This window comes from Sander vitreus, chromosome 7 (assembly GCF_031162955.1).
Source record: "Sander vitreus isolate 19-12246 chromosome 7, sanVit1, whole genome shotgun sequence".
Taxonomy (NCBI): domain Eukaryota; kingdom Metazoa; phylum Chordata; class Actinopteri; order Perciformes; family Percidae; genus Sander; species Sander vitreus.
Genome location: NC_135861.1, coordinates 31,227,698 through 31,239,481, shown reverse-complemented (window position 1 = coordinate 31,239,481; position 11,784 = coordinate 31,227,698). Strand labels below are relative to the sequence as shown.

At 41.1% G+C, this 11,784-nt stretch overlaps 1 protein-coding gene across 1 annotated transcript; it reads left to right on the top strand.

Moving 5' to 3' along the window:
• The first annotated feature begins 5,723 nt into the window (after nucleotides 1-5,723).
• Nucleotides 5,724-11,098, top strand: tmem81 (transmembrane protein 81). Its single transcript, XM_078254071.1, has 5 exons — nucleotides 5,724-5,948; nucleotides 6,554-6,699; nucleotides 8,224-8,339; nucleotides 9,864-10,057; nucleotides 11,000-11,098. The coding sequence occupies exons 1-5, from the start codon at nucleotides 5,724-5,726 to the stop codon at nucleotides 11,096-11,098; spliced, it is 780 nt and encodes a 259-aa protein (XP_078110197.1).
• The last annotated feature ends 686 nt before the right edge of the window (nucleotides 11,099-11,784 follow it).

The following is an 11,784-nucleotide window of genomic DNA, read 5'->3' as shown; positions in this document are numbered from 1 at the left end:
GAGTATATATATATATATATATATATACACATACATACATATATATATATATATATATATATATATATATATATATATATATATATATATAATATAGGCCTATACTGTAGCCTTTATATTTGTATAGTTTTCTTTCATACAAACCTTTGTAGTGTTTTACACTAAAATAGCCAATAAAGGCCATATACTGTGTATTTGGGCTATAGGTTATTATAAATATGTATATAGGCCTAGTGTGTGTCTGTTAAATACAACAAATAAAAATGTATGACCCTCGTACATTCTAATCACATTTTGCAATGTTTTGAATTGAATTTAAAGTAAATATAGTTGTCATGAACACTTCTGCTCCTCTGACAGAGATCATAAAATGTAGCATATCACAAAACAACAGCTGATGCAGTTGTGCTGCACGTCATATTTAATTGTCGTGGCTTTTAATGACGGCTCCGAGGCAGAGATGTCTCGTATTTGTTAAATGCCTGTTGCCTCAACTCCTCAGTTCAAATCTCCTGTGGGCGGGACTAAGACGCCAGGAGAGGAATCAAGGAGAGGAATCGAGGAGAGGAATCTGGGCTGCACAAACTGGGAATTGGGAGAGAGCTCAAGACTTTGAGGGGTTGAGACAGACAAGACCAAGACCAAACAACTGAAACATACAGTATATACACAGCTACACTGTAAACCTTTGATGTAAATGTACAGCTAAATTCTCACAGTATAGTTTTAATGTTATACAGGATCATACTGTAAATGCATTCTGGGAGAAAATAATAATATTACAGCACTATCTGTGAATGTTACAGATTACAGGTATTTGCTGTTAATGGTATTAGTAATGGTATTGGTAATGCATCTTGGGAAAATAAAGGAAAATGCGGGAAATACACTGCAGCCAGTATATTACTGTAAATCCAAATAATCCAGTAAGAAACTGTATGTCTATTTACAATAAAAGGGGTGTATAGCTGCAGGGACACCTTCTCTGCTTCTCTTCATAGTCGTCAGATTCATCTACCAACCCTTATAGAGCTGGCTCAGGTTTGCCTTGGACCAGCTCTTAATTATGCTGTTATAGTTTTAGACTGCGGGGGGACTTCCTTTGACACATGAGCTCCTCTCTCCTCTCTCTTTCCATCTGTTTGCATCCATGTCCCAGAAATGCTTGTTACTAACTTATCTCTGGGAAGCTTATTCCCCTGAGTGCTTATGTTTTTTCTTGGATAGGATGGCACCTAAATCATGGCATCAGTTGTCGCCGTGGTCCTGCTCCACGCCCTGCTATGCCCTGCTACACACTGCTACGCCTGGCAGTGCCCTGCTATGCCGTGCTACGTCCTGCTTTGCCCTGCTATGCCCTGCAGTGCCCTTCTACATCCTGCTACACCCTGCAGTGCCCTACTACGCCATGAACTACTACAACTACTATTTCTAGTCATAGTTCCATATCTTTACTGTGACTATAATTGCCACTGTTCATCACACCCCCAACCGGCACTGTCAGACACCGCCTATCAAGAGCCTGGATCTGTTCGAGTTCTCCCTAAAAGGATGTTTTCTTCACCACTCGAGGTTTCTGCCTAAAAGGGCCTCGTAAATAAATAAACAGTAGTTTACTGGCGAAGCTGCTGCCAGTATATTACTGGTGAATTGCATACTATTTCCAGTAAAATATTACAGTATGCAATACTGGACACTACGCCGGCATAAATATCCCACAATGCAATGCGGTAGTAACAACAACGTTCATAACAGACAAATGGACAGAAACCAAGGGGCTCTGTAATGTCAGCAACGCTTTGATTTACATTTCTACATATTTAATCGATTATTGGTCTAGTTCTTCACCTCTTTCAGTTATGTAAGCGTTATCTGGAAATGCTGCTAAAGCTGAGGTCGGCAGTTGGTTGTGGTTATGGTTATGCGTCTCCAACGGCAAGGAGGCTTTCAGGAAGTGACTTTGAAAATTACATCTTTGTGCGTCCAAAAAGATACACACTACTGTTTATTTACCAAAATATGTTGCATAGTGCACCAGAGGCCTGTACTATGAAGCGAGATTTGGCGTTAACGAGCTAACTTCAGGTTCAACCCAGGGTTTTCTGTACTACGAAGGTGGATCACTTGTGATTGGGTTCAATTGCTGTGGTAACTTATGCTGAACGCCTAACCTGGTCGGGAGCAGGTTAAGTTGGAGATCAGAGATCAATCGGTGTAAACGCACCGCCTACTGACCAATAAATACTCGATTGATAACGGTAGGTGTAGAATTATAATTTCCTCTTCTTATGTAAAATATGCGTCTCTGGTAGATGTTTGCGATTGGTCGTGCTGTGCAAACACCGCCTCTTTTATTTGAACGCGCGTGCCGCTGGATTGGGAAAACCTGGGTTGACTGAACTAGTTTATAACCAGCGTCGTGATACAGCTTATGCGGGACCGCGGGTGTTAGTTGTGTTAGGTTAGGTGAAGCCGGGTAACTGAAAGAAATCCAGGACATGTTGATCTCGCTTCGTAGTACAGGCCTCTGGGTAGCTTACCTGGTAGAGCAGGTGCCCATGTATAGGGGTTTTACTCCTTGACGCAGTGGCTGTGGTTCGACTCCGCCCTGCGGTCGCAGCAATGCTGAACGTCATTCCCCCTCTCTCTCCCCTTTCATGTCTTTAGCTGTCCTATGTAAATAAATGCCTAAAATGCCCAAAAAATAATATAAAAAAAAAAAACAGTATGTTGAACGATTATACGAGTATACACGTTGAGTAGAGTATACATGTTGAGTATGTAGTGCAGAGTATGAGATTTCGGACGCAACCGTAGAGTGGTGTGCTGAATGTATCACGTGGTGTGAACATTTTACTTAGAGTTTTGACAGTTGTGAGTTGGTTTCAGTAAATTTGCCAAGTCGATGGAGAAAAACTATAAGTGTGTCCCAATCAAGTCCCAATGAAACTAAACTTTTCTTATATTTCAAAATGTTTGGCCCTCAGAAGGAGGAAACCTGCAGTCTGGAACTCTGGTTGTCACGACACAACATTCAATTCAAAATACAGTACATTTGATAATGAGATCCAGCAGACTGGACTCATGTTTTACGTCTTTGGTTTGTGATTGACTTCAGCTTCACACAGAGGGTGATCCCACTTCCCCAGCAGCTCCAATTGGATATTTAAACACAGAGGCAGCAAATGTTGTGCAGGTTAGCATCGTTTTAGACCAGGGGTGTCAAACTCAATTTCACTAAGGGCCACACTAGAAAATGAGAATCACATCAAGGGCCAGACATGTATTGACATGCTTTTATTTCGAAAAAGTCAAATATCTTTGATTGTATTACTGTATGTCGCTTCTTTGACACATTTTTCCTCATTGTTGTAGCCGGTTTTGTTTCTTTTTAAAAGATTTTAGCTTTTTCTGTTTTTTGTTGCGTTTGACTTTTGTCGCAGTTTTGTCGACATAAAGCCCTACAAAAGTTAGCTAAAAAGTTCCTTAGCCATGACAGAATTTAGCAAATCAAGCAAAACAATGATTACATTTTTAAAAGTAGGCTACAACACAGCCGACTCAGTTTCACAGCCTGAATATGAAAACTCTCTGCTTCTGGGGGAATTTCTGCCAAATTCTGCTTTTTTTGTAATTACAGTTTGAAAATTGTTTCCTGTCAGTTTGGGTTTGGCGCACAACTAGGTGGGCCAAAATTCATAGTGAACCTAAATGAATTTGCGGGTCAGATTAAAATCTGCAAGGGGCTGAGTTCAGCCCATGGGCCTTGAGTTTTACAAGTGTTTTAGATTGATCCCACATTTTCTCACAGCTGTTAACTCCAGTTGAACATATCACACAAAACTGTATGTCTTTAACTTCCAGGGTTAATCTAACTGTAGGTACATCACTCTGCATATTGGAGAGCACCATATGGATGTTGCTTAGAGCAGAGATCTTCAACAGGGGGTCTGGGACACCTAGGGGGTCCTTAGAGTTACTGCAGGTGGGCCACCAAATTTAATTTTTTGAAAGTTTTTCAAAAACTAAAATGTCTAACATGAATCCAACATATTATTTGCAAATATAAATCAGCCTATTTATTTAAAAAAAAAACATGAATTATCATTCATTTTTCATCATTCATCGTCATTGTTTTTTTTAACAAATAGGCTTACTGACCCACAGGTAAGGTAGTTACTAAGGTAGCCATGCACAGATACAGTTATCCCCAAGGATTAACTGTGCCTTCCACATGTATGTTTGACATTAAAACATGATTTATAAAATCATGCCAACAATTATTATTCAAATTGCTTAGTATTATTTGCAAAAATAAGTATGTGTAAGTAAAGGCTTTAGGCTGCCTTACATGTTATTGTAGGCCCAGTTTAACACGCAACTTAATTCTATACAATATATGTAGTAGGAGGTCCCTGATCCATCTTGCTTTCAATTAAGGGGTCCCTGGATTCAAACACTTTGAAGACCCCTCGTTTAGAGATACAAATATAAAAATACAAAATATAAAATACAAAACCTCTTTCTTCTTCCAACTGTCTTTATGATACTTATGGGCTTTTCACACGAGGAGCGTCACTTGACCTGCATAGTCATGTGGCTCCACGAGGTCTACTCCGCTCCTCATGTGAACAGACAGGCGCACAATGCTCCGGGAGTAAACACCAGGCGATCAATGCTCGGTAACCATGGGGATTCTGTACGCTACTTGCCTTGCCTGACTGTGGTATCGTATAGCCTATCCCTAATTCAAGTCAATTTATAACAAATAGTGGCAATCCTAGTCTTTCCTAACCACAACCAGTTGATAGCTAAAGATAGCTAAATTAGCATAGTAACAATTATGGACGTTACCTAATAAATCCAGTCTTGTGCCAATGCTGTGACAAGCAAAAGCCTGTTTAGGGAACTCACAAACAGCAATAATCTGTCTCTTGTTCATTGTTTGCACTGTGCATCACTCGTGTAGGGAAAAGTTCAAGACAATTAAACAGTTTTACAGATTTGCGCCTACTTGTCGCGTTACCTGTCAAACTCCCTGCGCCCCCCTACCTACCCGCTCACCTCTCATTGAAAGTGAATTAAGAGGAGGGACAATCGCTCCGCATGTGAAAAGGCCTTTAGTGTTGTGCGTTGCGTGGGAAACTCTGACAAAGTGGTTGATGCACTCACCACTTGTCCCTTGTGCTTATGTACATTTGTCCATATGTATCTTACACAATGCTCTAGTTAATTTATGGTATTTATTTCACACATATCCACTGTATAGTTTCAGTTAGATTTATTAACAGCATGGTGTATTAATAAATCATGCGACCAAACCAAGTCATGGGGGTTTTCTGTGTATAGTTAATTTTCATGTGTTGGTTAATGAATTTGAGGGGTATTGATACGAATTACGTCCCTCATAAAGTTTTCTTTATTGTGTAAATGAGTGTGAACTGTGTCTGGCTTTGTCCAGACTTTGGTAATGTTAGAAGTGTTTGGTAGACTCACCACTGAGAGATAGTGGTGTAGTACAGGGCTGATTGAGAGCCCTATAATGGCAGGCCTTTCCTCTGCTGAGGGAGAAGAAAGCTGTGCTGATACAAACACATGCTTAGGAAAGATTGATTGATTTGTTGTACAAAGAGAAGACGTCTGCCTGCCTGTCTTTGATGATCTGGCTACGCTACACGACAAAAACCTTTTAATTTCCTGCAGATTTACCATCAAACATCAAAATGCAACGAGTGACTGTCAGGCATCACCTCGTCCTCCTGTTTTTCCTCCATCTCCTGAGCTCAGCTAAACTGGAGGCGGTGGATAAAGTGCCGGTAGAGGTGATCGTTGACAGCTCCCCCTGCAGCACCACCTGTGGGCTGGGCCTTAAAACTCAAACCCTGTGTTTCTTAAAAGATTCCAAGACAGCCATGGAAGAAGGCGTGAGAAGGGAAGATGGAGCAGAGGTAACAGTCTTAAAGGTCCCATATTGTAAGAAGTGAGATTTCCTTTTTTTAAATTATGGTAGGTATGGCAGGTTGAGGTGCTATATAAATACTGTGAAAGTATCAAAACGCTCAATCTACAGAAAAATGCACATAGCCCGTATTCAGAAACTTTGCCTTTAAATGAGCATTCAGGATTTTCGTACGGTTGTGATGTCACAACAATGCTATAAACAGGTAGAAAGTGCCGCTACAGTCATTCCCCGGGCAATGACAGTGCAGAGATTCACAGAGTGCAGATGAGAAAGACCCGAAAACGCTGACCAATCAGAGCGGACTGGGATTTTCGGGAGGTTGGCTTAAAGAGACAGGCGCTAAAACGGAGCGTTTTCAGACAAAGGGTGAATACCGGTATATTTAGACAGACAGTATGAGATTGTTTTTTTTTACATTAAAGTATGCAAACATCTTCTAGTAGAGGCGCAAACTACAAGTATGAACCTGGAAATGAGCATGATATGGGACCTTTAAACATCTAACGTTAAATGATTGAGAAATGTAAGAAGGAAAATAGCTCTGACTTTAATAACCATAATCATTGTCATCTGCATGTGGCTTAATGGAAGGTGTTGAAGGAGTGTCGTGTCCGTAAGGTGAAGTGTCTGGAGTCGTGGCAGTGTGGACTCAGCACCATGACTGTGACTTCAGGACAGAGAGTGGACATCGATTGTCTGGGAGAAGTCATGGAAGCGATGGGGAGGTTTTCCTGGAGGTAAGGATGGAGGATCCAGGAGTGATTCATGTCTATATGAATGCAAACAATGAAAAAAAAAAAAAACTTGCCCGGATATACTCAAAGTCTCATACTGCAGAACTAGATACCCACTGCAGAATAAAATTAAAAGTTTTGTATCGATTGTTACTCTCTACTCTAACTGTAGATGTGAAGCCTAGTTTCCTCCCCCCAGGACTAGATTAACCCAGCAAGGTGTCCCAAGGCAAAAATGAGCTGTGGGCCTTTCATATTCCCAAACTTAGTTTGGTTAAAAATGTACAATGATATGCACTATTATTTTAAAAGGTGTTCAAACTAGATTTTGAGACAGGAGCCCACTACAAATAGGATTTCAATTTAAAATATAGGAGCCACTTTATAGAGAAATTAAACCGCTGGTTTAACTTCTCACCTTGCTGAAGTGATGAACAGGTGTACGCTATGACCTGTGACATCACTGGTTGGTGTGTCTATCGGTTCCGACCAAACCTAACGCCCATCAGTGACTGGGGTCAGCAGTGAAACAGGTTAGAAACGTTTGGGGCCCCGGGACAGTAGCCCACTTCGGCCAGTAGCCCACTTTGGAAAAATTCTCAACGTAACGTTGCACTAACACAAAAATTGCTTCCGGGTAGACAATTGGCAGTTGATTTGAATTGCGGAGATATGTGAAATCGGCAAACTTGCTCATGTCTATTGTCATTTTCATCCATAACTGTAACGTTTAAAGACGTATAGCTAAGCAAAGATGTCCGACCGACTGTAAAAAAGAATGGGCAAAGCTTCCGAGCCTTAAAAGTGAAGTCTATGCGGAAAGTGCCTTAATCCTGGATTCTATCTAACTTCCATAGTCTGTGGTCCAACAGGTAAATTAGCAAGCTAACATTAGTGAAAGTGTTGACATATGAAAGCATCAAACATGCATTTTAGATGGAGATGAGATCCAGTTGTTCCATTTGCTCAGCGCAGTTTAAATTAGTGTAGCGAATATTTGTTTGCTGTTTATATAATAAATGTCCCATATAATGCTCATTTTCAGCTTCACATTTGGATTTTGGGTTTCTACTAGAACATGTTTACATGCTTTAATATTAATATACTTTATTTTTCTCATACTGTATGTCTACATATACCTGTATTCACCCTCTGTCTGAAACGCTCCGTTTTAGCGCCTGTCTCTTTAAGCCCCCCTCCTGAAAAAGCCTAGTCTGCTTTAATTGGTCAGCCATGTGTTGTCTTCCACATCTGCACTTTCAGAGTCTCTGCATCGTCATTGCATTGTAGCGGCATTTTCTGACTGTATATATAGTATTGTGACATCACAATTGTACGGACGTCCTGACGGCTCGTTTTAAGGCACAGTTTCTGAATTTGTGTGTGCATTTCTCCGTGGATCTCTGTAGACAGTATTTATATAGCACCTCAACCTACTTTATGATCAAACAAGACATGGAACTCTTATTTTTTAGAATAGGGGACCTATTTAATGTTTTAAATGTAATGTTTTCTTTTATGGCTCAGGGTATCGTGGCGATATGCCCGAGGAGCAATCAGCTCTGACGACTCTCTTTTTGATCGATGGCATGCTCCTCTGCTGGACCGAGTGATTCTGGACCCCATTGCGGAGGAGGACGCAGGTAAACACACCTGCACATGCTCACACAGACCCTGGATTTTTGTATAGTTCAACATTTAATCTCCTGGTGAGCTCCTAAGCAGGGTTCGTATTGTGAGAAATTTTAAAGGGATACTTCACCGATTTAGCATTGAGCTTTGTATCAGTAGAAACACGGCAGTATTTTTGAATGACCGTGCTTCCCTCCCTCATGTCCCCCTGAGACGAGAGATCTCTGTATTGTGGGTCTGGAAAAAAGCCTCTGATGACGCAAAAATCGTCGTTTTCCATCATCGGAGGCATTTTTCCCCAGAGGCAATAGACTACAGTCAGTAGTAGGAGCTACTTCCGCATGTTTTCAACCCGCCCATTCTGGGTTGGACTCTTGTCTTTACACGAAGACTGCCGAGCCAAAATGAGCTTAGCCTACTGGCTTCTCAGCAGAAGATTTTAGATAGATTTATTCATCCCGAAGGAAATTTTACAACAACAATTATGTGCATTCAAACTACCGCACACATGTACCACCGGGATACATTGGTACAGATCGGAGAATATGCAGGAAACTTTATTACAGACGGAATACTCGACAAGTAGTTTTGCCTGCTATGGAGATCAGCACCTCAGCCTGCGGTGTTGCTCGATGCGGCTAGCCGGTAAGGGGACATCCTCAGCAGTGTGCGGAAAGCGGGACGAGGGTAGGAGTTGGAGCTAGGTGGAAAGCTAATGCTAGCCGGCCACCTGTGCCATGCTTTGCCTGCTAAGGAGACCAGCACATCAGTCTGTGGTGTTGCTCGATGCCGCTAACCGGTAAGGGGGTATCCTCAGCGGTGAAACGCAGAGGTTGTCCATAGCTCATACTCCTAGCTCATATGCAGGAGTATGAGCTAGGTGGAAAGCTAACGCTAGCCGGCCACCTGTCCCTTCAATCCTGCTTGCCTCTTTGGACAACAAACTGGACTACATAAAAAAAAAAAAAAAAATCACATTTATAATAAGTGACCCAATTTAAAGATATATTCACCTTTCCAGCTGTGAAATATCCCTTTAAGTTGAATTTGGCAACTAAAGATTCAAAAAAGATAGGTTGGAGGTACGAGTCCGACTCTACAGTTGCTGATTCTCAACCAAGTAAAAGTGCATGTGAAAGAAAATGTGTAAATACAGATTTATTTGACTCTCAAAAATGTTTTTTTAAGTTATTTGATATAGCCTTTGGCTTCACTTGTTTAATAGAAGGCCATCACAGAGCCACACTAGCTAAGAAGCTAACTTTAATAATTGCAATGGTTTTGAGTTAGCTGTAAACAGTTTAAATCAGTGTCTCAATGTTTATAACTTCTAGACATAGAACGCTTCAAAATGTAATTAAAACTTTCACAATGATATCCTAGAAACAGTACTGGATTTCCAACAGAGACATTTCTACACAGGCAAACGCACACAAAGCACATGACACAAACACCTCCTGCTTGTCAGCTGATGAATGTAAACACATCATTTAGGAAAAGTGCCAATAAATTAACTAATCATGTCCAATTACCAGGCACCTATCGCTGTGTTGTGCAGGATGCCACCTTCCACATTGTGAAGACTGTTTACTGGGGGATCCGGGTTTTGCCCATCGGCTTTCTTAATCTGGACTATGAAAGCTCTCTGGTCCAGTGGGACTCCACTGGAGACCAGCAGAACCAGACCATGTCAGACCAGCAAGACTACAGGACAGCTCTTCTTTACACAGTATGGTTAGGTTTAGAAAGTGATGGGTTTGGGGATGCAACGATGTTTAAAGCGCCCATATTATGCTCATTTTCAGGTTCATAATTGTATTTTAAGGTGTACCAGAATAGGTTTACATGGTTTAATTTTCAAAAAACACCATATTTTTGTTGTACTGCACAGCTCTCTCTCACTGCTGCAGATCCTCTTTTCACCTGGTCTCTGTTTTAGCTACAGAGTGAGACCTCTTTTCTTCTTCTTCTTCTTCTGTACTATCTTTGATTGCACTCGCACATGCACAGTAGCTCAGATGTAGATCATGTCAGCTAGTTAGCTCCATAGACAGTAAAAGAAAGGCTGTTTCTCCAACTTCGGTCAGTTACAAGGCAGGATTAGCTGGGAGACTTCTAAACAAGGGCGCACATGTAAGTAGTTCTATTGTAGATTATGGTGAACTTGTGTGTTATAGCAGTGCTTTGCTATTGAGAACGAGGTAGCATGCTAGCGTTAGCATTAGCGTTAGCATGCTAACGCTACGAGCTAACGGTTGCGGTTAGCCAGCTCGTTTGGGCTTGTGACGTCACAAGCCGTGCTGATGAACAGCTCACCCGGAGACTGAAGGCAGGATACATTCAGAAACCGTATCTCACTCAAAACAGCATGGATGGATTTTTTTCAAAATTTGTATGCGTGTGGAAGCACCAGAGACACAAAAAACCACCCCAAATCCCAGAAAAAGTGTTTTTTTCATAATATGGGCACTTTAAATTACATGCTTAATTATTTAGTCAGTTTGACATATTGTTGTATAAATGGCCATTACAAAAAAAAATTTGTGTAGCCACCATATCAAAAACAAAAATCACTACATAAAATTAAATTCACTACATGTTCATTTCATGGGAAATGCCAAAGTAATGATTCTTCTCAACACCAGTGCATTTTATCTGCCTGAACACACAGGTGCTGATCAGTTTGAGCCTGGCAGGCATCGGGGCTGGACTGATTCTTCTGGGGCTCTACTGGATACACTGTAGGACATTTCAAGTTGGTTTAACTTAGAAAATGCACCTGCTGCCTTGAAGATGCATGTTAGCTCAACTTGAAGATTATCAAGTAAACTAAGAAATTTAAGTACATAAAGTTGATGTAACTTGACTTCATGTTCTAATTGTCTCAGCACTGTTTTGTAATTGGTCAAAATTGATTGGCCTTTTAATCGCTTCAACCTAACCCACTGTTTTAACTTAATACTTGAAACAAATACAGTAGCAAGCACCTCACTATCACATACGTTATCCACATTCATATTTAAAGATACTTTTTGGGGCATTTTCGGTCTTTATTTTTGACAGGACAGCTGAAGAAATGAAAGGGGAGGTAGAGGGGGAATGACATGCAGCAAAGGGCCGCAGATCGGAGTCAAACCCGGGCCTGCTGCATCAAGGAGTGAACCTCTGTATATGGGCGCCCGCTCTACCAACTGAGCTATCCAGGCGCCCCCACATTCATATTTAGACGAAACAAATGATATATTTAGCTACAGTAAAGACTGAAAGACTGAAGTTAGAACGTAAGTACAAAGAGTCATTGCTATGGAGATGATACACCGTCTCATCTCGTCTCATTGATGTGAACCGGCAGCTTTTAGAGATCTGCAGACCGGCTGGATGCAAGTAGTTCCAAGTTTTAACTCGTCTTGTTCGCGAATCTTTGATCTGAATTGGGCTTTACATGCATAAATTCTA